General features: G+C 46.4%; 1 protein-coding gene across 1 annotated transcript in view; it reads left to right on the forward strand.

The window, feature by feature from the left end:
- KCNH5 (potassium voltage-gated channel subfamily H member 5) overlaps window positions 1-26,674 on the forward strand; it is an 815,449-nt gene that overhangs the window by 360,331 nt on the left and 428,444 nt on the right. The window contains exon 7 of the mRNA XM_086937941.1: window positions 9,154-9,546. Within this exon, the coding sequence (XP_086794067.1) occupies window positions 9,154-9,546 (393 nt within the window). The remainder of the gene's footprint in view (window positions 1-9,153; window positions 9,547-26,674) is intronic.

Below are 26,674 nucleotides of genomic sequence, written 5' to 3' on the forward strand. Positions count from 1 at the left end.
TCAGGGGTCCTCCTCTTATACCCCTTTTCGTCTTTGATCCCTTTGTCTATGCCGGGGATTTCCCAACACCCTGGGTCTGTGGTGGGTGGAGCTAGGCAGTGGCACCTGGCCTATTCATTGCGCCGGGCTGGGTCCTCAGACGCCCCGCAGGAGGTGGAGCCAGCATTGACACCGGCAGGAGCAGAGCTATCGTCCTCCTGGCAGGAGGTGGGGCCAGGATCGTCCAGGGCAGGCACAGAGCCATCAGTCGCTTGGCAGGAGGTGGAGCCAGCATTGTATCAGGTAAGGCAGGCTATCAACAACTACTCTCCCCCTACTCTCAACGTAATGTCCCACTCATCCCACACTGACTCATCCAGACCTCTTGGAGCCACCCAGCTCCTGTCACACACACGCAAGACCAGCAGAGACCAGATATGGTTAGATAAGAAAATAGACACTTTCTAAAAGTACTATTTTCGAACCCAGAGTCCAAAAACCATCCACACCAACGGATGCGTAATTAAACCCCGAGTTCAGGGATACCAAACTCGACATTGCACCATGCTCCCCGAGCCAGCTAGGATCATAGCGTTAACAATCCCGGCGGCCCATTCTATCCAACGGAGAGCAGGCTACCTCGCAATAGTGAAGCCCTAAGATGGCGGCACTTCACTATCAGGACAGACCAACTTGGTCAGGCTTGTCCTGCCTTACACTTACAATGCACCCTGCCCATGGGCCTACCATAGGGGTGACTAACATGAAGTTAAGGGAAGGTTGGAGGGGCTGGCAAGTAGGTATACCTGCGCAGCCGACGTGACAGTGCAAGACTGCACGTGGGTCTCGCAATGACCGACCCGTAGACATTCTTTTTCAAGGCCGCTCCTGTGGGTGGCACAACACGTGCTGCAAGCCCACGAGCGGCATTTGCGTTTACAAGCCCCGGCACTCCTGGTGCACTAGACTAGGGACTGACAGTAAACCAAATAAGGCCAAACATGGATACCATAGATACATCAATTTAACATATGGAGCACTTGCGCTATGGCACTGATCAGCAGTGACACGGCGCCCAAAGCATATACCAGCAAAACATCGTAAAACAGTAGAGGCAAACAGAAAAATGGAGGAGAGACTCAAGCCAATGATGTCAGGTCTAACACGTGTCCCCTCCAGCTGAAATGTGGGGAGAACTACCCTTAACCTAGGGAGTCCTCATCACTAAGGCGGAAAAATCTGGACAGACCATCAGCATTGGCGTGATCTGTACCAGGGCGGTGTTCCACCGTAAAGTCCATCCCCTGTAGAGCAATGGACCACCTCAACAGTTTCGGATTCTCACCCCTCATTTGCATCAATCATCTGAGGGGCCTGTGGTCTGTCTGAACCCGGAAGTGAGTCCCAAACAGGTAGGGTCTTAACTTCTTCAGCGCCCAGACCACAGCAAATGCTTCTCTTTCTATCGCACTCCACCTCGTTTCCCTGGGAAGTAACCTCCTACTGATGAAGGCTACAGGCAAGTCTCGGCCCTCTTCATTCACCTGAGCTAGAACAGCCCCCACGCCATGCTCTGAAGCGTCCGTCTGAACAATGAATTCTTTTGAAAAGTCGGGTGCCTGGAGTATAGGTGCTGTGCACATTGCAGTTTTCAGGGTGTCAAAGGCCGTTTGACAGGCATCAGTCCAGATCACGTTTCGTGGCTGCTTCCTGGAAGTCAGCGAAGTCAAGGGGTGCACAATGTTACCGTAATCCTTGACAAACCTCCTGTAGTAACCCGTGAGTCCTAAGAAGGCTCTCACCTGTGTTTGGGTTTTGGGCGGTGCCCAAGCCAGGATGGTATCAATCTTGGGTTGCAGGGGGGCAACCTTGCCGCTCCCTACTTGGTGCCCCAAGTACACCACAGAACCCTGCCCAATCTGGCACTTACTGGCCTTGATTGTGAGGCCTGCTCCGCGCAGGGCCAACAACACTTCCTGGAGGTGGCGCAAGTGTTCCTCCCAGCTGGCGCTGAACACTGCGATGTCGTCCAAGTAGGCGGCGCTGAATTCCTCCAGTCCAGCCAAGACCTGGTTGACCAACCTCTGGAAGGTGGCAGGGGCATTCTTCATCCCAAAGGGCATTACCCGGAACTGGTATAGCCCATCTGGTGTGGAGAACGCCGACCTCTCTTTTGCCCCATCAGTCAAGGCGATCTGCCAGTACCCAGACGTTAAGTCAAACGTGCTAAGGTACCGGGCAGCCCCCAACCGATCGATGAGCTCATCAGCTCTGGGGATGGGGTGCGCGTCAGTCTTCGTGACCGAATTGAGTCCTCGGTAGTCCACGCAGAACCGGAGTTCCGGTGAAGCACCAGGCGCTGCAGCCTTCGGGACCAAGACCACTGGGCTGGCCCAAGGACTGCTAGAGGACTCAATCACCCCTAACGCGAACATTTTGGAGACCTCCTCCTTAATGTACGCTCGGACCTTGTCAGTCACCCTGTAAGCCTTGTGCTTCACAGGAGGGCTGTCTCCGGTGTCGACGTCATGGACACACCAATGCGTGACACCCGGAACCAAGGAAAACAGATCCGGGAATTGTCCCAACAGGTGGCGACAATCCTGTTTCTGCTCAAGGGTCAGTGTGTCAGAGAGGACCACACCATCCACTGACCCGTCTTGCTCTTTAGCATACAGGAGGTCAGGAAGAGGCTCACTCTCCTCCTCCGTTCCATCATCTGTAGCTAGGAGCATGCCCACTTCGGACCTTTCTAAGTGGGGCTTCAAACGGTTGACATGCAGGACCCGCAAGGGGTTCCTGGGAGATTTCAAGTCCACCAAGTAGGTGACATCGCTCTTCTTCTCCACAACCTTAAACGGTCCAGTCCACCTGTCCTTGAGCGCACAAGGTTCCACAGGGGACATGACCCACACTTCCTGACCAGGCTGAAGCTCTACCAGAGTGGCATTCCGGTCGTACCATCGCTTCATCTCCTCCTGGCTGGCCTCCAGATTTGCCTGAGCAAGTTCTCTGAAGCGCCGAGTCTGGTTCCGAAAGGCCAGCATGTAGCTGTATACATCCTGGGGAGGTTTCCTGGGAGATTGCTCCCAGCCTTCCTTGACCAGACTCAAAGGCCCTCTTACCGGGTGACCGTATAAGAGCTCAAAGGGGCTGAACCCTAGAGCCTTCTGCGGCACCTCACGGTAAGCAAACAACAGGCATGGCAAGAGGACGTCCCATTTCCGCCTCATTGGTTCTTCAAGACCCATGATCATGCCTTTCAGGGTCCGGTTGAATCTCTCAACCAGCCCATTTCCTTGGGGGTGGTAAGGAGTGGTGAACTTGTAGGTTACCCCACACTCCTTCCACAGAGACTTCATATAGTTCGAAATGAAGTTGGTGCCTCGGTCTGACACCACCTCTCTGGGGAACCCCATCCGGGAGAAAACACCCATCAGTGCCCGTCCCACCACGGGGGCCGTCACTGTCCTGAGAGGGATGGCTTCCGGGTACCTTGTGGCATGGTCCACCAAGACCAGGATGAACCTGTTGCCTAGGGCTGTCTTGGGGCCCAGGGGCCCAACAATGTCAATACCCACCCGGTCAAAGGGGGTGCTGACCACTGGAAAAGGTTGGAGGGGAGCCTTTTGCTTCCTTCCGCTTTTCCCACTTGCCTGGCAAGTGCGACAGGTCTTACAATGGATGTCTACATCCCTACGCATCTGAGGCCAATAAAAATGGGTGACAAGCCTGTCATAGGTCTTGTCCTGCCCCAGATGTCTAGCTAACGGTACCTCATGAGCCAAACCCAGTAGGAAGGCTCTGAAGCGCTGGGGTACCACCAGCACACGGGCTGACCCAGGCTCAGCAGCCTTAGGCTCGCTATACAGGAGGTCGTTCTCCCAGTACACAAAATGTGACCCTGACTGATCACCTGAGGATTGGGCTGAGGCCTGCTGCCTCATGCCCACAAGAGAAGGGCACACTTTCTGTTCCGCACAGAATTCCTCCCTGGAGGGACCACCATCCTGCTGCCAATGGGTCAGCTCGGGCAGATCTCCCAGTTCGGCAATTTGTTCCCCTGTGGGCTCCAGGGCATCCCCCTCAGGGTCTACCTCCTTCTGGACCACGGGAACAACGGGGGCCGGTTTCCCGCGCCTCCTGCCTCTTCTCTTCACAGCTGGGTCCTGGGCCGTACTTTCAGGCTCCGGGACCCCATCAACACCCTTACTCGCTGTCATGGATCGAGTGGTTGCACACACCCACTCTGGCACACCCAACATTTTCAAATGCGCCGCTCGCTCCACCTTAGCCCAAGGGGAGTCTTCCAAATCATTGCCCAGGAGACAGTCGACAGGCATGGCTGGCCTCACAGCAACCTGAAGAGTACCTGAAACTCCCCCCATTCAAAGGAAACCTGAGCCACCTCACACTCTTTCTGGGAGTTATCGGCAGCTATCACGGGGTAGAATGCGTGGGGAACCACCTGCTCTCTGGACACCAAGTGACACTTGACAGCTGTCACACTCGCTCCGGTGTCTCTGAGGGCTTCCACTCTATGGCCATTAATGGTCACCCACTGCCTATATTTACTAGTGTTACTAGGCAGAGGGGGTGGAGGGACCATTTGCATGTCTCCTAGCGAGACCAGGGACATTTCTGCGGGACCCCTCCCACCATGGACAACCATCTCCTCCCCTCCCAAGGCTACACTTGCCAACTGATGAGGGGGTGCACGCGGCGGTGCATTCGAATCCTTCTTGGGACACTGGGGGTCATAAAACCGGTGTCCCACCTGCCCACAACCGTAGCAGGTTAGGGGCCCCTATGAACAGGTTTACCCGTCGGGGCCCCTGGCTTCTTCTCAGGGGGAGGCTGGGAACCTTTCCCTTGGTTCCCTTGGGGATTACTTTGGGGCCCTTTCTGAGACTCCTTTTGTTTACCCTTGTCCCCCCCACTCTTCTGCTGGGGACCCTGCCCACCTTTGGCTGAGTCTCCCACTGGACCCTTGTGGACCCTGGTACTGACCCAGCGGTCCGCCTCCTCAGCAAGTTTTCTAGGGTTAGATATCTTGCTATCAATCAGGTGCTGGCGCAGCTCTGGAAAACAGTTATTAGACAAGTGCTCCCACGCAAACAAATCATAAAGAGCTTCATAACTTTCCACTTTGCTGCCCTTTACCCAACCATCCATGGCTCTGCAAAAATAAGACACATATTCAACCCACGTCGTACCAGGCAACTTCTTACATTCTCTAAAAGCTTGTCTGTACTGCTCGGGGGTTAAACCATATCGCAACATTAAAGCATCTTTCATATGAGCATACGACATCCTATCCGCAACAGGCATGTCTAACAGGGTATCTCTTCCCTCATTCACAAAGCGACCCCACAACCCCGCTCCCCAATTCTTCTCAGGGACCTGGTGGGCCAACAATGCTAACTCATATGCTTTAAACCATTGGCCAATATCTTCATTCTTATTGTAATCTTTGATCACATCTTTCGGGAAGTAAAACTTACTTTCTGCAGGCTCGGATGGAATGCTGCCACCAGAGGGATTCAACTCTAACTTTTTAGCTTGGATATCCAGTTCCCTCAACCTGGCTTCACGCTCCAAAGCTAACTTCTCTCGTTCAAACTCCAACTTTTTGATCTCTAAATCAGCTTCCCTTCTACCTCTCGCATTTTCTAACTCCAACTGCCCATTTATCTTTAGCCTTGCCATCTCCATGTTGTAAGCTCGCTCTTTCGCCCTTTCTTCTCTTTCTTCAGGGGAAAGACCTTTGGAGGAAACACTGCTTCCGGGAGAGGCCACAGGTCCATTCACTGGCACCTCCTCATCCCCTTCCTCTGTGGGTACCACCACCACATCAGAGGGATTTCTGGATTCCCACCAGGCCTGTAATGCTTTATAAAAATCATCTTTTCTCGAGAGGCCGGTGGTAGGAACTTCAAACTGGTTGCAAAAGTGTTTCAGCTCATCTTTCTTGTATCTTTTGAGCTTACTCCTCTCGAACTCTTCAACAACAACGATAGCAGGGGCAGTGACTCCGTTGTCACTCATGGTTAAAACTGGCAGTGTTCAGAAAATCAAGTTTCAGGAAAGCGGAGAACAAAAATAGGATCCTTCCGAATCAGATTGTGACTGCGTTACGGTCTGCTTTCACTACGTAGTGCACACTAATCACTGTACATGGGTCATAAATGCAAGGTCCAAATCCTTACAGCTGCATCCAATGTTAGAACCGGCTGTCTCTAGTTGGCAGAGGTATACACTTCTGACAAATAGGGACACTCCTTTTCTAGTCAGGGCAAGGGGATCACACCCTTCGATAACCCCTGCTCACCCCCTTGGTAGCTTGGCAGAGCAGAACAGGCTTATCTCAGAGGCTGTGTGTTAAGCAATTATGACCACATACAGTAATACAGTGAATACACTACAAATGGACACGACACCGTAGTATTATAAAAATAAGTATTTTTATATAAGGCTTAGCACAAGACCAAATAACGGCAAAACTGTACACAATCGGAATAAATACGTTCGGGAAGGAAAAAGGATAGTTCAAAGGTAGTTTCTTCTTTAGCACAAAAGTCTTTTATATCAAGCAAATCTTCTTCTTGGAAACACAGTTCTTTAGCAACAGGGTAACTCACACGGGAGCTACACAACGCTGGGCAGAGATAATCCACAGGTTCGGCGTCGACCGCGAGGAGCGCTGCGTCGGGCCTGGAGTCACACGGACCCCCAACAACACAGTACCTTAGGAAAATGAAGCACACGATGATCAGCGGCGTCGAGCAATCCGGCGTCGCTTCTTCGGTGTCGATCAGGCCTCAGCAGGCGTTGTCGATGATGCAGTTGCACAGAGTGAGCAGCGCTCATGGCGTCGAAGGGCATACGGTTGATGCGATCAGCAGCGGGGCAGACACGAGGTCCTCTGGAGTTAGAGCCGTACTCCTACTCACTGGCGTTGCTGCTGGCGTCGGTTGGGCCCAGCGTCCGGTCGTCGTGATGCTGTTCTTTTCAGAGGTGCTGGATTCAAACTTCCAGCGGATAGCACTTTTTAGCAGGTGAAGTCTTTTGGCCCTGTGACTTCGGCAGGAGACTGGCACTCTTCCAGTCCTTGGAGATTTTCTTAGCAAGCGTGAGAGTACACACCCAGTTCCTCTCTCCTGGTTCCTTGGCAAAAATAAAGAAGCACTGCAGGATTCCCCCAACAACAGCACACCGGCAGAAGGGGTAAGCAGCCCTTTAGATCAGCAGGCTTCTTGTCCTTGGTTACAGGGTTCCTTGTCAGAAGTGATCTAAATTCTTGGTTCAGGGGTCCTCCTCTTATACCCCTTTTCGTCTTTGATCCCTTTGTCTATGCCGGGGATTTCCCAACACCCTGGGTCTGTGGTGGGTGGAGCTAGGCAGTGGCACCTGGCCTATTCATTGCGCCGGGCCGGGTCCTCAGACGCCCCGCAGGAGGTGGAGCCAGCATTGACACCGGCAGGAGCAGAGCTATCGTCCTCCTGGCAGGAGGTGGGGCCAGGATCGTCCAGGGCAGGCACAGAGCCATCAGTCGCTTGGCAGGAGGTGGAGCCAGCATTGTATCAGGTAAGGCAGGCTATCAACAACTACTCTCCCCCTACTCTCAACGTAATGTCCCACTCATCCCACACTGACTCATCCAGACCTCTTGGAGCCACCCAGCTCCTGTCACACACACGCAAGACCAGCAGAGACCAGATATGGTTAGATAAGAAAATAGACACTTTCTAAAAGTACTATTTTCGAACCCAGAGTCCAAAAACCATCCACACCAACGGATGCGTAATTAAACCCCGAGTTCAGGGATACCAAACTCGACATTGCACCATGCTCCCCGAGCCAGCTAGGATCATAGCGTTAACAATCCCGGCGGCCCATTCTATCCAACGGAGAGCAGGCTACCTCGCAATAGTGAAGCCCTAAGATGGCGGCACTTCACTATCAGGACAGACCAACTTGGTCAGGCTTGTCCTGCCTTACACTTACAATGCACCCTGCCCATGGGCCTACCATAGGGGTGACTAACATGAAGTTAAGGGAAGGTTGGAGGGGCTGGCAAGTAGGTATACCTGCGCAGCCGACGTGACAGTGCAAGACTGCACGTGGGTCTCGCAATGACCGACCCGTAGACATTCTTTTTCAAGGCCGCTCCTGTGGGTGGCACAACACGTGCTGCAAGCCCACGAGCGGCATTTGCGTTTACAAGCCCCGGCACTCCTGGTGCACTAGACTAGGGACTGACAGTAAACCAAATAAGGCCAAACATGGATACCATAGATACATCAATTTAACATATGGAGCACTTGCGCTATGGCACTGATCAGCAGTGACACGGCGCCCAAAGCATATACCAGCAAAACATCGTAAAACAGTAGAGGCAAACAGAAAAATGGAGGAGAGACTCAAGCCAATGATGTCAGGTCTAACACTCCCTCTAATGTAAAGACAGTAGTAGGCCCCAGTATGGCTCAGTGTAAATCATTCATAGCGTGTGACCAGTAATCTGACTCCAGCAAGTACAGTGAACAAGAACAATGGTTCTGTTAGGAATCACAATTACATTAAAGACGTATTGAATACACAGGTAGAACAATATATCCGGTGAAGGATTTATTAGAGAACACAACTGAAACCAAAACAAAAACAAAAACACACTGACCACAATGGAAGATACAGGTAAATCTTTAGTATTAACCTTTTTGACGGATTATTTCAAAATGTATTTGAGAAGCTGTCCAAAACAAACAATACATGGACTGAATCTACCAACAGAACCATTGTTCTTGTTAAGTTTACTTACCCAGGTTCTGAGGGTTCCTGGGTTACCCCATTACTTTTAATGGAAGTCCAGCCAGTACAGGGCAGCTTAGAATCCACCTGCCACATCTAGCCTGAACAAAAACAGGTTTTTCTGTCATTATTTGTTGAAATACCTGAATGTACTTACAAAATTAGTGTGCTGGACCATTGTGTGCCAAAATTTCGTTTTTTAATGAAAAAAGTAATGAAACGTGACATCCTCATGTTGCATATTTAGAAACATATGTGCTGGCCCATGTGTTCAGACATGTACATAGTTGTTTAATTATACTGAGGTGGGATAGAGAAAAGTATTCAGCCTTACATGTTATTGTCATGTTTACTTTTTCGCAGGTTCTCCAGCTGGGATCAGATATCCTTCCCCAATATAAACAAGAAGCACCAAAGACTCCACCGCACATCATCTTGCATTATTGTGCGTTTAAAACCACATGGGATTGGGTTATTTTAATCCTAACATTCTACACCGCAATAATGGTTCCCTATAACGTCTCATTCAAAACCAAACAGAACAACATTGCTTGGCTGGTGCTGGACAGCGTCGTGGATGTCATCTTTCTGGTTGACATTGTTTTAAATTTTCATACAACGTTTGTGGGCCCTGGAGGAGAGGTCATCTCTGATCCCAAACTAATAAGAATGAACTACCTGAAAACTTGGTTTGTGATAGACCTGCTGTCCTGTTTACCATATGACATCATCAATGCCTTCGAAAATGTCGACGAGGTAAGCAATATTGTGTCGAGAAATGTCATCTGCTATATGTATTTATCCTTTGATTGTTCTTCTTAAAATTATCATATTTTTCGAGACATTGCTGAAACTTTAAAATAGTAATTAGGAATTCAGCTTTGGTTCTGTCAAAGTTTGCTCTTGATGTATGCTTTAATGGCCAGTTCTGTTAGATTGATATGCAGTACATAAACACGTTCCGAATGAACAGCCATAGACTTAGAATACAACAAACAGGAAGGAGATGTACCTTATTTCTACACGTAATAATGATTTGACTTTTTGTATCGAGCTTGTTACTACTGATTTTGCACACGTGTTGTGGCACTCCAACAATATTGAGGTTTCTTCATGAACAGTATAAGGTAGCTTTGATTGCTACTCTCTTTGTGATCTACAACCCAGTGTTATTTTTCTGATTCTTATTAATATTTTCTTTATCAAGAATGCACATTTATAAACTAAATGAACTATCCTGCCTATATTACATTTTTTTGTTAGAGGAATTTTATAGTTAAGTGGCTTTTTTGTTAACCCTGACATTAAAGAGTGTGAAACCTAATTAAATAGACAATAGGGTCCTGTTCTCTTACTGGGCCTCCAGTATGTTGTCTGTAAATAGGTATTTTCCAAATGAATAATGACCTAACTTTGTTGGTAACACACATCTATGATCTTATTGTAAAACTGCTTAATTGCCTTTTTATTATCTATTTTACTCATGAATGATAGTGCCACTATACCACAAAACCCGCACCTTTCTAGCTGATGCCCAGTAATTACTACCTAGACATATGCCTCAGTGAAAGTGAGGGGGAAGACTCACAGTGATTTATAAATACACTCTCTTCCCATTCTTACACTATATAGTGACCATCCCAAAATCAAGGTCACTTTCTGAGCGATATTCTTATACCATGTCCATATCATTGCATGTAATACTTTATTATCAGGACCCCTTTCATTATGTCTAAGTGGCTCACCTAAACGATTTACCTCCATTTCAATACAATAAGAAACCACCTCAGCTCCCTTTTAAGATATTTTTAAGATCCTCACATGCTGCTATTGATCTGAAAATAAGCCGACCTGATCTTTTGTACAGGATGGAACCAGTAACTGAAGTGTTTATAAACAAAGCGGCTTGCCTATGATCCGCCTTTCTTTCTATTTCAAAGTAGGCAATGCTCTTGAAGGTCTCATTCAATGTTTGGGAAATTTCCCATAAGCTAGTGTGAACACGTAAACTCGTGAATTTATGTCTGCCAGTACCTATATGAAACATCTCAGAGAATGGCAGTATCAAGTTGCTTCTTCATCAACACAGTACCTTTTATGTAGCATCTCAATATTTTAAACTTTTTTTCGTTACAGTCACAAACGGTCAGTCACACTGTAAATCCCAACATTCTAAATTTCAAAAGGAATCTTTTACCCAGTTATTTTCATCACTGACCAGGAAGTGTGAATTTGGTACAACGATGGACTCTCTCGTTTTTTTCTGGTTTTGCATTTATTTATTTATGCACAAGATAAAAAAAACAAATCTGTACTGTATGGTGTATGCATACAGTACAGTACAGTACAGTGAACGCCTGCAGGAACCAGATGAGACATGGGCACACACGATATATAAATGGACACAGCACCTCACAGCCATGCTGGGACCAGGGCCAGGACACCACGAGGACAAGCAAGCTAACAGGGATTACAGGAGGAAGAAAGGGGGTGAGCGACATGGAGAGGCCCAGCCCAGGGGAGAGAAGAGATCGGTAGCACGTCAGGGAACGGGAAAGAGTGAGAGAAAGAGACGAAGAACAGAAATGAGAAGAGGGAAGGAAGGAAGGGAAAAGTATAGTGGAGAAGGGGGAGTGGGGACAAGTGGCAAAAGCTTCTCAACGTGGAGAAGGGGGAGTGGGGACAAGAGTCAAAAACATAACAATGTTGAGCCAGAGGCGGCATAGTCAACTCAATAATTGGCCCGCAAGGTCCAAACTAGTGCTCTGGGGACCACAGAACCCCCGCGGGCCGGTCTATCGGGTGGTCAGTGGTCCAAGCCTGCCGTCCTGCAAAAAGGGCACCCAAGTATGAAGAAAGGTTTCCACCTGGTTCTGGAGATGATAAATGATTCGCTCATACAAGGCCGTTCAGTATATTCACAAGAGCCATTCCTCATGCGTGGGAGAGAGCACTTATGCCAGAGAACACAGTTTTTTGCAGTTTCACGCCCCATTTGGAGCAACCGACAGTCAAGGTGGGACAATGCAGGGGATTCCGTGAAGTCATGGAGTAGAATCAGGGGATGCACAAGTGGATGAATGTTGCAAATCAATGATCTGACCAGCCTTTTCTGGACCCGGTCCCAAGGTCCGTTGGGGTGTCCGTTGGCGCCGCTTGAATCCCGCTGGAAATCGCCGCTGCTGCTGCTGCCTGCCTTCCTCCCTTTCTCCCTTCCTCCCTGTCTACCAGCTTGCCGGTGGGGTGAACCGGCCTCCAGGCTTATCGGTGTGGTGAAGCACCCGTGTGAGGCGGGTGAGCGGCACCGTTGGAGAGATTTGTAGCGGAGAGATTCCCTGAACGCTGTGCCGTGAGTGCTTGCCAGCGCGGCAGGGGCCACAAGAGATGAGTACATATGAGTACATAAAGTAGTACTACAGAAGTTCTCTTTTACATACTCTTACACACTTCTGTGAATATTACAAAACTACTTTTGCCATCCATACCAAAATACAAAATTTAATTTGTAAAGTGCATTATTATAGAGTCCTGCACACTGACTCCTGTTTTGATTTATAGACATCTTCCTTCCTGCTACTTTACTACACTAATGGTACTTACAGATTTGTTCAGAATACTTTAACCTTACTTTAGAGAGTCTAGGTATTTCCTCTGAAAGAAAAAAAAACCTCATCAATATCAAATTCAGAGTCCAACATATAACGAATCAGAAGTATCATTTTGGCATTATCATGTAAAACAGTAGGGGGCATATCAGCAAAGGCCAAAGTTAATATTATTGCTGTTTTAGCGTCCGTTTTTGGATGAAACTCTGCGATAATTTTAACACCCTATTAACAAGCACACACTAACGCGTGAATCCATGCTTCTACACCCTTTCCCTCAATGCCCAGCTTTACATCTCTAATGAGATACAAAGTGGACGTTCCTCCCAGGATAACTGGAGAAATGTCGCTAACTGACATTTCTCCTATTATCAAGCCTCACGCAAAGAAGCATAGCGACAAGAAAAGTAGTGATAACCTCTGTTATCGCTACTTTCCTTACACCTGCTTTGAAACTGACTTAGCCATGATATCCTATGGAAGGTGGATATCATGGCTAAGTATGTGTAGCCCTATCAGCAAGCTATCCCCAAAAATTGTGCGATTATTGCTGGATTTCCAGCGACATTCGCATAGTTGGCAGCTTGCACTCTGAATTTTATCGCTTTGGAGATAAGCGTTGCTGATAGCACGCTATCTCCGCGATAAAATTCAGAGTTGGCCGGGGATAATTATCCTAGCGCTAAGTGCGCTTAACTATAATTATCGCCGACCCTTGCTGATATGCCCCATAGTGCTCCAGAGAAAATGTGAGACCGCGCAGTGCTTGGAGTCGTGACGAAGAGTGAGAAGTAACAACTCAAGATGACAACATTCTTTTGGCTCCAGTAAATTTCATAGCAACGGGGGGACAATAGCTTTACTCCTGAATTGTCCTTAACGCACAATATACATGTGAAAAAGTTCAAAAGTGAAAGTAGACTAGATTAATTTATTTCAGCAGGCTCTTCATCATGGCAAATTTATGATGCACCCATCGTTGCGGAAATATATGACACCAAATTAGAGTTATTTGAGATGCTAGTAGTTTGAATCCTACATCAAAGGCAACAGGGCTCAAAGGATCCACAAGTTCTCTTTTATACTCTACAATACAAATATATTTAGTTGACTAATTCCCAGAGACACAGGAGCTCTCCAACACCAAATAAATGACCTGATTTAGATCTTTGTGAACGGTTACTCCGTCACAGTGGTGACTGATATCCTGGCCGCCAAAATATAAATCCCATATTATATCATGGGATTTATACTTCGGCAGACGGGATATCCTTCAATGTTGTGACAGAGTAACTCATCCGCCAAGATCTAAATCAGGCCCTAAGCCTGAGATGCACCTCACTTCGTTCTCTCTGGAGCAACTTATTTGATTTTATGTATTCAATTGCACTGATTTTTTAGCAGGTCCATATGAAGCATTGTTTTTCTTACAGGTTAAGATACCCAGATTCTAAGTAGCACAGGTTTGTCCACTGTGTTACTATTGTATTATAGCGGCTATTGTTAATGCAAATATAGCATCACCAGAGTTGGTATTGGTTTTAATATTCGGACAAAAGCAAATTCAACAAACACCAATAAGTGAGTTGTTTCCCAACCTGGTAGACTCAGACCTCACTCTGGGAAAACATGTGCAAGCACACAGTATAGAACAAACTTTAGATCATCTTTTCTGCTACAAAGATTCTCTCAAGATCCATGCACTCCTCTTCCTTCTGTCATACGTCTCCACACTATTTCTCTACACTAGACTATACAGGGATGCTCCTTAAGACACCCTTGGACCACAGCAAAAAAATATTACTGGCACGAAAATACCTTGTGAAGGAGGTACTAATTAAGTAGTTAACAGTGACCAAACACTAACAAAATCTAATTATCTTTTCTTGGTGAGTTCCATCATGGATTTCCATTTCCTAGGTCAAGATTTCATTTCTATAAAGAATTAGTTGCAAAACAAATTACTTACCCCACTATTAAATGAGACCAAAGAAGAAAAACAAATTCTTGAAATAAAGTGGGGGTGCAGATACACTTCATTATCTGAAATAAAGCATTTACTAAAAAGTTATGATTGCAAACCTCAAGGAGGTTTTCTTTTTGCAGATTATATTTCTTGCATTCAGAGTTCACAAAATGAGTTTTTTAATCTAATTTATGAGTTCGGGAAACCTCTCGCTGCTTGTGCTATCTGGATACCATCATTGCTGATTTAGGAAACATGACTATCCAAAACACTAGAGACTCCATACCGAGTGCTACAATCTGTTCTCCTGCCTGGTAAAACACTTTGTAGCAATCAGTACAACTACCATACTCTGATAGATTGATGTTCAATATCTGTTCATCAGATTCAAATGTTTATGAAATCCAGTAGAGGTTCAGACTCACCAGAAAACATATCAGTACGCCTGGGCAGAGTTCGCGGACATGGAGTCCCGCGATTGGCAGAGTATTAGGGTCATGCTATTCGCTGTGATTTTAAGGGCCAGGTGTTTGTGCAATGCTGTAAAATCAACACGAACGGCACCATACGCAGCGCAAGAAGGCGCAGCTTCTTTTCTGCTGCTTAAGTAGATTTTCTACTCGAGTGGCAGCTTTCTCATCGCGAATGGAAGGTTTCTCAGGGCAAGTGCTCGCATTGAGAACTCTAAAAGTCTGCGTTGAGAAATGTGGGCAAGAGATTGATTTTCCTCTCTCGTGCTAAGCAACTAAACCATGGCGGGTGCAAGCGGGGAAAAATCTCACCGAAAAGTGGATTTCCCGCACACGCGCTCACCAACTCGAGGTCTAGTTGCCGAGCGTGAGAGAAAAAAGTATGCTCTTCTCCGTGGAGCAGAGGTTTTGCGAACTCCGCGAGCCCCGATTGCAGAAAACTCTGTGAACTGAGCGGAGTTCACCGCTCAGGGTTTATTATCAGCAAGAATCTTTAAGGGTATAATTTTCCACCTCTTGGTCAGCCCCTGTAGTACTGTCACAAATACCTTTTTAAACTCAGCCATGATATTAACAGTGGTAAAGTTGGTTTTTGTAACTTTTTTTAATGCAAACCTTCAAAGGATTCTTTAGCAGGCATGAACAACTTCTAATCCATTTCTAATCTCACCTTGTTGTGAATCTGCTACAAGCTGTTGCAGCCTTCCGACTCCACGCTCTAAAATGTACAACAACCTTTTTGATCCTGCACAGGCAGACTTCAGCCCTGCACAAGCATCTAGTTGGATGTTGTGGTCATATTGGATGATTTGAAATAAGAGGTTGTTGGTGGCTGTCATGGCTCTCATCTCTTTGGATTTGTTAGTTACCCTCAATGTCATTCTCCCTACTCATCTCTGATAAATTGGAATATATCCATCGTTTATCACATGCTCAAGTGATCTTCCTTGCTTTGATTCTTCTCATACTTTCACTGTGAAGTCCTGATTGTACATGAGTGCTAAATAATAAGATGTTTAATTAGTGTCTCACCATTATCAATAATTGCATGATTTCCAGATGTTTAAAGTTTAATCCCTGCACAGACATTGCACTGGCAATGTTATGTTATAGGTGGTACTTTGAGTCTTGGGCATCTCAAATTTTCTCTATGTATTACCCTTTTCAGTGACGAAATGTACATGAGTATTTCCAGTGTATGCTGTATGTTGTGATGTGTCTGCTCTTTGTCCTATTTTCTCTGATAGCCTAAATGCAAAGAATAGGAACTCCATGCTTTTGAGCTTACACTGCTGAGATGGTCCCTAAAATATATTTATAAATTATAAAAAATTCACATTTAGCAAACATTCTAGCGCCTTGAATAAATGAATGCAAAGTAAAACGTTAGAGACGTTTTTTGGCCTAAGAGTGAATGACAAGTGTGCACAGGACTTCGTTAAGTGGGGACCAATAATTAAAGCTTCAGTGGTATTAGATGTAGTGTTTAAAGAGGGGGAGTTGCTATTCCTGGAAATTGGGCGTCACCCAAAATCTATCCCCCGGAGGGAACAATCTTAGGAACTGGCATCAGGCAAGTTTTGGGTCTTAGTTGAAATTTTCAGGTGAATGGGTCAACTCAAGATATGTGTTCTACCTGCTCTGAAATGAAACTGGTAACAAAGCACTTTGACTTACAGTCCTATAGAATATTTAAACTGTAATATCTGTGGATCTGTACATCCTTTACAGATCCTTCATTCACAATATAGCACACGCAGGGCACTCTGACACTCAAGGACCTAGAATAGATATCAAACATCACTTATGTTTCAAGAAACCTGGGGAAACAGGGGGACTGCAGTCATACCAACGAGTGCAGTCCTCATATGCCCAAGCAGGTCCTCAACACCCAGATGAAGCACATGTTTTTGATAATGATTACCTGTGGGCGCAGATTGTCAGGGCATTCGGGTTAGGCACTGTGGCATAAGCCATGCTCCAGGCAGATCATACGATTGGGCTTTGATCTTGTTCTTTCCATTATACAGCTCCTCTCCTATGCTGGGTAGTATATCTCAAGTCGATCTCAGTCTGGAGCACAAACAGCAACTTCCAAAGCGCTGCCTGTAGACATATACCTCTCCTAGATAATGCTGGAAAGCTTTTCAAGGTGCGCAGAGCTATGCACGTCATGACAATTAGAAGAACAATACAATAGTTATACACGCACATTAAGAGCAAATATCATTTTTAATATTTCAAATTACTACATTTAGTAAGCTAATTCTACATTAAAATTCATGGATGGAATTTAAACAAGCATTGCATTTTCATTTTTTGGGAGCAGACAATCAAATACATTTTAAAAGTGCTAGAGTTGGCATGCTAAACATTCTTGAGACAGGTAGAACACGCATCCAAAGCTTGCTTTGGTAGTAGTTTATCATAAGTGGCAAAGAAAATTAAAATCCACACGCGAATACACATAAAAATTCAGGCAGACCAAAAATAGCTTTGCCGCGGACATGTATATCATTTGGCATCGGATCTAAGGCAAAGTACAAGTGTTTTGTGGCAATTTGTCATCAACAACTGCTTGAATAGTGGAGCAAGCCATTTACATCGTATGTGTCTGTTTTTGTGCAAAACAGCAGAAAGTGTAACAGTGACTTCCAACCACCAAACTCGCCGTCGCAGAGTTTGGTCATAGATTGATTGGTTGCAAATTTTGCCAGATTAAGTCTGGTAGGAAAAATATCTAGTTGGAATTTCAAATATTTGTCCATACCCAGAAATTGTTTAATTTGAAAATAATTAACAGTGTTCAAGAGGGTGCAGATTCAAATCTAGATTTGAGTTTTCAGCTCAAAAAAGCCTCTTGGGTTATACATGATGTGTCTCAATTATTATGGGCTGGATTAGACCAGAATTGACAAAGGCCAAGTTTGTTCAAACATTTTTAACATAGATTGACCAAGTATTGTGCTGTAATTTTCCTGGGGTGATACCTAAAGACCGCTTTGAGAGAAGTGATCCCATAGCAGTTTCTATTTTAACACAGCCAGTACCTCACAGGGGCCAAGGATACAGTGTCGGAGAAAGGCGCCAATCCCAACTAAAACAAGCATTTACAATGCAACAATCTCGCCTTTTCAAAACTTAGAACTATTGCCATTGTAAATGACAACATTTTTATTTATGTGTTGCTTTTGAAAACAGATAAATAAATGACATTGTCATTTACAATGCCAATAGCTTAATATCTTGCAAATCCCACACACAAACACACAGACCCACACCCACACACAAGGAGGCACACACACAACCCCACACACAGACACAGCCCCCCCCCACACACACACACAGCCACACACACACAGAGAGCCCCCCACACACACAGAGCCCCACACACAGAGCCACACACTAAGCATGGGCGAAATTTGCGCATTCGTGTTCCGCGAATTAGCGGATTTTCCAGCGAAATCGCAAAAAAATCCGCAAATTCGTGAATTTTACAGCGAAATCACGTATTTTTTTGCGATTTGCCCTGGAGTACTTTCTACTGGCTAATCCAGTAAGTGCTCCCTCATTGGGTAAATGTATAGTGCTTTTACTACACTACAGCTGCGTAAAGGGCCAGAAGATATGTCTCCAGTGACCATGTGTGCCTGTAACACAGGCACAGGCACACATGGTCACTGGAGACACATCTTCTGGCCCTTTACGCAGCTACAGTGTAGTAAAAGCACTATGAGGCAGATTTTCAAGCCTCTTGCGCCGCAGTTGCGTCAGTTTTGTGACGCAGCGGCAGCACAAAAGATGCGCCATGGTGCTGGGCATTAACAACATGACGCATCTGAGAAATGCGTCACGTTGTAAAGCCCTGCGCCATCAGGAGGCGTTCCGGCGCAGGGGAGGGCGTTCCTGTGCAGGAACGCCTCCTAAAAGTGAATCCACAAGATTTCACTCAGTCACTTTTAGGCCAATGCTGCGTCAAAACCCTGCGCCTGCTTGAAGCAGGCACAAGGCTTGACACAGCATTGGGGAGATAGGGCCCCCCAGAGCATTGCTGGAGCTGCGTCACGCTTGCGACGCAGCTCCAGCAATGCGCTGCTTTTACTGCACAGATATGTGACGCAGCTGTGCTGTTTTTGCCACATGGTGCGCCGTATTGTAAATGCGGCGCACCATGGGTGGCGGAGCTGTGGCACACAGTAACTGGCGCATCCATGGGGATGCGCCAGTTATTGTAAATGTGTCCCTATACATTTAGCCAATTAGGGAGCACTTACTGATTAGACAGTAGAAAGTACTCCAGTTGAGTAGAGATATTGCACAAAAAGGTGGCATCTTCGTGGACAGACACGCAGGGCGGGATTCATTCTGCCCCCTGTTAGACTTGTTTTTCGTGCCCTTCTGCCCTCTGTTAGACTTGTTTTTCCCTTGTTTTTCTGCCCTTTTGCCCTCTGTTAGACTCGTTTTTCCCTTGTTTTTCTGCCCTTCTGCCCCCTGTTAGACTCGTTCTTTTGTGCCCTTCTGCCCTCTGTTAGACTCATTTTTCCCTTGTTTTTCTGCCCTTCTGCCCTCTGTTAGACTCATTTTTGTGCCCTTCCGCCCTCTGTATTCCCTTGTTTTCGTGCCCTTCTGTCCTCTGTTAGACTCGTTTTTGTGCCCTTCTGCCCTCTGTTAGACTTGTTTTTGTGCCTTTCTGCCCCCTGTTAGACTCGTTTTTTGTGCCCTTCTGCCCTCTGTTAGACTCGTTTTTCCCTTGTTTTTCTGCCCTTCTGTCCTCTGTTAGACTGGGTTTTTGTGCCCTTCTGCCCTCTGTTAGGCTCGTTTTTCCCTTGTTTTTCTGCCCTTTGTTAGACTGCTTTTTGTGCCTTTCTGCCCTCTGCATCACCACATCATCACTCAGCGCTACCCCAGCATCACTCAGCACCACCACAATATCACTCAGCACCATCACATTATCACTCAGCACCACCGCAGCACCACTCAGCACCACCACAGCATCACTCAGCACCACCACAGCATCACTCAGCACTACCACAGCACCACTCTGCACCACCACAGTACCACTCACTGCCACCACAGCATCACTCAGCACCACCACAGCATCACTCACCACCACCACAGCATCACTCAGCACCACCACAGCACCACTCAGCACCACCACAGCACCACTCAGCACCACCACAGCATCACTCAGTGCCACCGCAGCATCACTCAGCGCCACCACATTATCACTCAGCACCACCACAGCACCACTCAGCACCACCACAGCATCACTCCGCACCACCACAGCATCACTCAGCACCACCACAGCACCAATCACCACCACCACAGCACCACTCAGCCACACCACAACATCCCTCAGCACCACCACAGCATAACTCAGCACCACCACAGCACGCCTCAGCACCACCCCAGCATCACTCAGCACCATCCCAGTACCATCCCAGTATTACTCAGCACCACCACAGCACCACTCAGCATCACCACAGCACCACTCAGCACCACCACAGCACCACTCAGTGCCACCCCAGCATGAATCTGCGCAACTATTCAACAACAACTGGTTCAAAGATGTCCTCTCAATGTTTCAAGCTTTATTACAAATGTCACAAAAAGATGTTAATATTTCACTTCTGTTCTTGGATTTTCGTCACAATAAAATACACTGAACATAATCTACACAAAAGTTATTTACAAAAGTTTAAGCTATTGCCATTATAAATTAAAATCACTTTTATTTAAGTAATAATTATTTAAAAAAATTAAAAGCGATTGTAATTTGTAATATCAATACATCTAAGTCACGTAAATACAAAACATGTTGCATTACAAATGCTATAGGTGTCACATTTGCGAAAGTTATAACTATTGGCATTGTAAATGACAAAGCTATTAATTTAGCTATTTTCAAAACCAACACATAAATAAAAATAATTGTCATTTACAAGACCAATAGCTCAACTTTCCTAATGTGAGACCTATTGCATTGCAAATGCTTGTTTTTATATCTGTCAGTGCTTCCTGTTGAGGTTTAATTTTCGTGACAGGCGCCTCATTGCCTACTTGTAACTATTCTCTGACCCTGCTTCAAGGGTCAGAGCAGGGTCAGAGAATAGTTGCAAGTAGGCAACGAGGCGCCAGGAAGCACTTACAGGCTTACAGCAGCAGGTGCCCAAGTTGAAGTTAATTTCTTTGTAACCCTTTTGCAAAAGGTTACAAAAAATTAGCTTCAACTTTTGCACCTGCTGCTGTAATCCTGTAAGTGCTTGGCTGAAAATACGTCCCCGCTGATTCGCGGATTTTACCGCGATTTCGCGAGATTCCCGGATCGCGAAATCGCGGAAAATCCGCAAATTCCGCTAGCGGAACGAATTTTCAGCCCATGCTTACCACACACACACAGAGCCAAACACACACACAGAGCCACAAAAACACACAGAGCCACACACACACACACACCCACAGCCACAAACACAAAGCCATACACAGAGCCCCCCACACACACAGAGCTTTGAGAGAAGTGATCCCATAGCAGTTTCCATTTAAACACGGACAGTACCTCACAGGGGCCAAGAATACAGTGTCAGAGAGAGGCGCCAATCCCAACTAAAACAAGCATTTGCAATGCAACGGTCTCGCCTTTGTTAAAGGTAGAGCTATTGTCATTGTAAATGACAACATTTTTATTTATGTGTTGCTTTTGAAAACAGATAAATAAATGGCATTGTCATTTACAATGCCAATAGCTTTGTGTGTTTGTGTGTGGAAAATGCCACACACAAACACACAGACCCACACCCACACACACAGATGCCGCCACACACACAGAGGCCCCCACACACACAGAGCCCCACACACAGATACAGAGCCGCACACACAGATACAGCCCCCCACCCACACACACAGAGCCACACACACACAGAGCCCCACACACACAAAGAGCCCCACACACACACACAGAGCCACACTCACACACAGAGCCCCACACACAGAGTCACACACACACAGAGCCCCCCCCCATACACACACAGAGCCCCACACACACAGCCACATAGAGAGCCCTCACACACACATAGCCCCACAAACACACATAGCCCAACACACACACACAAGCCCCCCCACACACACAGCCCCACACACTGAGCCACACACACACAGAGCCACAAACACACAGAGCCACACACACACACAGAGCCACACACACACACAGAGCCACACACACACACAGAGCAACACACACACACAGAGCCACACACACAGAGCCACACACACACACACACACACACAGAGCCACACACAACTGTAAGTGATATCTACTGCCTGTGCTCCCCAACCCTCCATCTTAGGTACGATTTTTATCACTCAAAATTGAAGCCATTGGGGGCCTGATCACAGGAACTACAGACAACAAACACTCTGCATCCATGCCTGCAGAGATGAGCAAAGGCCACATATGCGGGAAACTGGATGACAATTTAAAACAGGAGAGCAGCCTATTAGGCCTGCTTCTAACCAGATGAGAGGTCCAGAAAAAACATCCTTGCTATGCTGACTAAAATCAGTATCTGTGCCACCACTGTCTATTCCTTGTAGCGTATTCAAAATAAGTGTGCCCTTCTGACCTCTGGGCTTAACTCTGTGTCTCACTCAATGTTACAAAAGGCTGCCGTGCACATTCATGATTCTCATCTGTGCTGAGGTAGGGGTCAGAAATACTACAGCTTGCTAGGGTTGACTTGACGCAGGGGTGCACTCTCTCCTGAGCCATGCAGTTGTCTTTTTGCTGAAGCATTGCCCCTGCAGGAGCCACACGGGCTCTGAACACAATATGCCAAAACGGTGGAGCCACACAAGCTCTGGAATCAGATATGCCCCCTAGAACAAATTCGCATAGGCACCATTTGCCGTTGGAGCCCCCACTGGGGCACTTGAACAAAATGTGTCCCAACGTTGGAGCCATGGGCCCTTTAAAATGAAATATGCCCCCAAAATGTGGCCCAAAATGAAGTTAGCACCAGCAGGAGGGGGGCATGCACTGGCAATGTGCCCCAACAACCCCCCGAACAGTAATGAACCCCGGAGCCCCACTCACCGGACTGTATTGGCTGCTCCTCCGTTGGGGGTCCACTCGCGCTCGGGGGTCTTTGGCAGCTGCACGCGGGGCTATCTTCTCCACACTTGAGCCCCGCCAGCCCCTGCAGCACTCCTCTGTGACTCCCTCTGCACCACAGGGCTCTCCCTCACCCTCGGGGGCTCCAGGTGCAAACGCCGCTCCTTAGGAGTGCGGGGTAGGCTCCCGTCCGCTTCCTGGTGCCGGTGCAGCGCGGGGCTCTCTCCAAGCATGGGAGCCTGCCGGTCTCTTCGTGCCGCTTCTGCCCCAGAGGGCGCATAGCTCCACCCCCAGGCAGGAACACTTCCGCGTGCCCGCGGCGGGCCCTCTCTGGAACTCGGTGTCAATGCAGGGTGGGCTCCTGCTTCCTTCTCGGCACACAGAGGGATCCCCACGCCAGGGGGTTTCCTCGAAGGCCACAACAGTGGGTTGGGCACCCGAGATTTAGATAATAAATGCGGCAAGGTCCCTGGCAGGGTGGGCACCTGCTAGGGATATAAAATATGACAAATATGCTGGGTAGGCACCCGCTTCTTACGTATGATTAAGAACCGGCAAAGATTCGGGTTGGGCACCCGCGGAAGGTGCAACAATAATTGGTTTACTCAGATGATTTCCCTGGGCAAAGAATGGGAACTGGATTTAGACAGGGGACATACACATCCACGCTGCCGTAAAGCGTTTCCTGAAAACACAGATTAGATCTGTTTTGCCCACTTAAGACTATTTCGGGCGTCCTTGTTTTGCCGTTTGTAATGTTAACTAATCCCACAGATGGGCTGGTGAGGTATTGACATGTAAATTTGCATGACTCAGTGATGCCCCTCTTGAGTGTAATGTCGTTTTACAAGATTCTTTTTATTCTCTCTCCTCCTTCATGTGAACTCCGGGCGATCACACAGCCTTTTGTCTGTAAGCCCCGTCCTATTCAGACTGGGGGGCGTGTTTTTGACCTAAAAACATCAAAGAATGTAAACAACAGTAAAAGACACACCCCCCCAGTCTGAAAAGGACGGGGCTTAAAGAGAAAGAAAAACGTCACTAGGACCTCTTCTCCAATTGCTGGCCACCGTTTAGGAGGCCAGCCAATGGAGAAGAGGGGCGGGGCTTAACCCTCGCTAGTGAAGTTCTCCTTAAACATAAAATCTCATGAGCTCGACTGCGCATGTGCGCAGTACGCTAAGCGAGACCTAAAAATAGTGAGAGATGGGGCGTTCCGGGCATAGATTCAGTAAAGACCTTAAGAAGGAATTTTTAATTCTTTTCAGGTGCTTATGGTCGATATATTGTCGTAACTAAACTCATATATTGCTTCAGCCATCGCTTTTTGCCTATACAGTTGCAAGATTACACTCAGGGAATGGCAGACGCTTTTATATCTAAATTTCTAGATGGCATTTACTAAGTGCTGCTTTATCTGCAAAAATTAGGGTGAATATCTTTTTGTTATACATTATAAGGACATCAGGCTTTCCCCTACAAAATAATTCTTCAGCATCATTTAGGAAAAGGGAGAGCAATAGGGGGAAATTGAGAATGGTGAGTTAAATTTCCGTGTACTGCAATATCAATCACAGTCACTTGTTTCTTCATGCAAGATCTTTATCGCTAGAAGGAGGATTATCCGACCCCAAGTTTTTTTTAACAATTACCATAGGTTTGATCTTTTTACCAGATCAAAATCTTATTTAAGATCTATACATAAATATAAAGGAGACAACCATTCTGACATACTTGATATACACCATAAATAATTTTTCAGCTTTAAGGATGGTATCAATGCCCTTGTGAAAATGAGCCTATGCCTCAATAAGAACTGTGTTTTGGCCCACCCATGCTTGACGCCTATTTAAAAGAATGCAGCTAAGAAGTTTTCCCGTGATATGGGCTTATAATTACGGGGTAGTAACTTGCTTCCTTTCTTGTGAAGAGGTAATTTTATGGCAGTTCACCACGAGGGAGGAGTATAATTGTTACCCAATGCTGCATTGAATATATTAGCTAAAACCACTGGACCGAGTTCAGGATGGGAGAGGAACATATCATCTGGAACTTGATGGGTCATGGACCTTATTGGACTTCTGCTTTAAAAAATATTCTTTCTAACTTGGGGCATATGATATTTAATTGCTTGGGTAGTGCAAGGTTGGAAGGCACTTCTCATGGCATGTCATCATCGTTAGCTGGGTCTTGTGGCTTATTGGACTAATTTGTCTACTTTAAGGGCCCATGTTTGACCTCTTGGTCACAGGTTCAATTCCGAGCGGGTCCACACAGCCTATCATCCTTCTGAGGTCAAGAAAATGAGTGCCTCTGAGTTGGGTAACAATAAACATCTGATATTCAGTGCCTTGATACCCTTGGGTGATACGTGCGCTTTACAAATACACATATTATGTGTTATGTTATTGTTAGAATACACAACCTTGAAATGATCCACCCATGTCTGGGCACTGATGTGATGATCTTAACTATTTACTCCAGCCTTGATCACTCTTGCTATTTTGCTCCACAAGGTTCTGCTATTATTTTGAGCTGCCTTTATCAGATTTTTCCAGACTCATTGTGACGTCTTAGTTTCTTGTAACACTGTAGGGCTTTGTGTTTACTCACTGCAGTCTCATTTGATGGTGAAAAGTAATGGTCATGATATACCTTTGTAAGAGCAGCCTTTGCGATTTTACAATCCTTGTCAAACCAACCAGCATCTTCTTCATCACCATTATGCCTGACCACCCATACGGTGGACTAGACTTGTGTAAGCTTACTTGATGCTTTATATTTAACAAATATGGTGCTATATCATTATTCTCAGCAGTGCAAATATTGAGCAGAGGCCTTCTACTGAGTCGGTCAGTATATTCTTGCCTTTTAAGTATGCTTCGAAATTTCATTCTACTGCTTTAATGTTGTTTACCTGGAATGATGCCGGCGATGCATCAGATTGTGTTTTGAGCTCAAGCCAAGATTCTCCATCTAAAACAAAGAGGATCATGGCCACTCTCATACTGCCACCATATCCATCACCAATTCCCATAGATCATATGGAAACACAATATAATCAATCAAGCTAGCTCTCTTACTGCTACATTAGGTAGGGGGCGTAGGCTATATGAAGTAGTTTGTCCATTTGGGATGCTTAGTTGCAGATCTGATGGGAGACTTGCAAATAGTCTTCCTTTTCTGTGTCTGCTGAGTGGAATGGAACTTCCAATATCTAACAACGGGATGCCCCAACTACCCTCCTCGTCACTTAAGGTGTCATCCCGGAGGCCTTTTGGAGGTTTTATATTAAAGTGACCACAAACTATCATGGTATGCTTTACACCGGCATTCACCTTAGCCTTTACTCCTCAGATGGATTCTTTTAGTAATACTAGTTGGTCCACGGTCTTGCCATACTGGTTAGAAATTAAATAGACATTATTAACTTCTATTAGAATCTATGCTTTCTGTTAGACCTTAGATAATCATGTTTGCAACATGCATAGCGAAATAGTAGATAATGTGAGTTTTATTGCTGTTTTTCTAATTCAATGTGGCAATAGCGAAAGTAGAGTACCAATTAACATATGTCTTTGTTCCAATCTTGTGAATATCATCTTTTCATCAGGAATTCTACCCTAGAGGGGTAATGCACCATCATGCTAAAGGAAGAGGCCCCATACGGTCTAATGGATAGGTAGTGCAAGCTTAATGGGGTAGACATACCATCCAGGTGTTACTTATTGCTTGC

The sequence above is a fragment of the Lissotriton vulgaris genome, chromosome 9 (assembly GCF_964263255.1).
Source record: "Lissotriton vulgaris chromosome 9, aLisVul1.2, whole genome shotgun sequence".
NCBI classification, from domain to species: Eukaryota; Metazoa; Chordata; class Amphibia; order Caudata; family Salamandridae; genus Lissotriton; species Lissotriton vulgaris.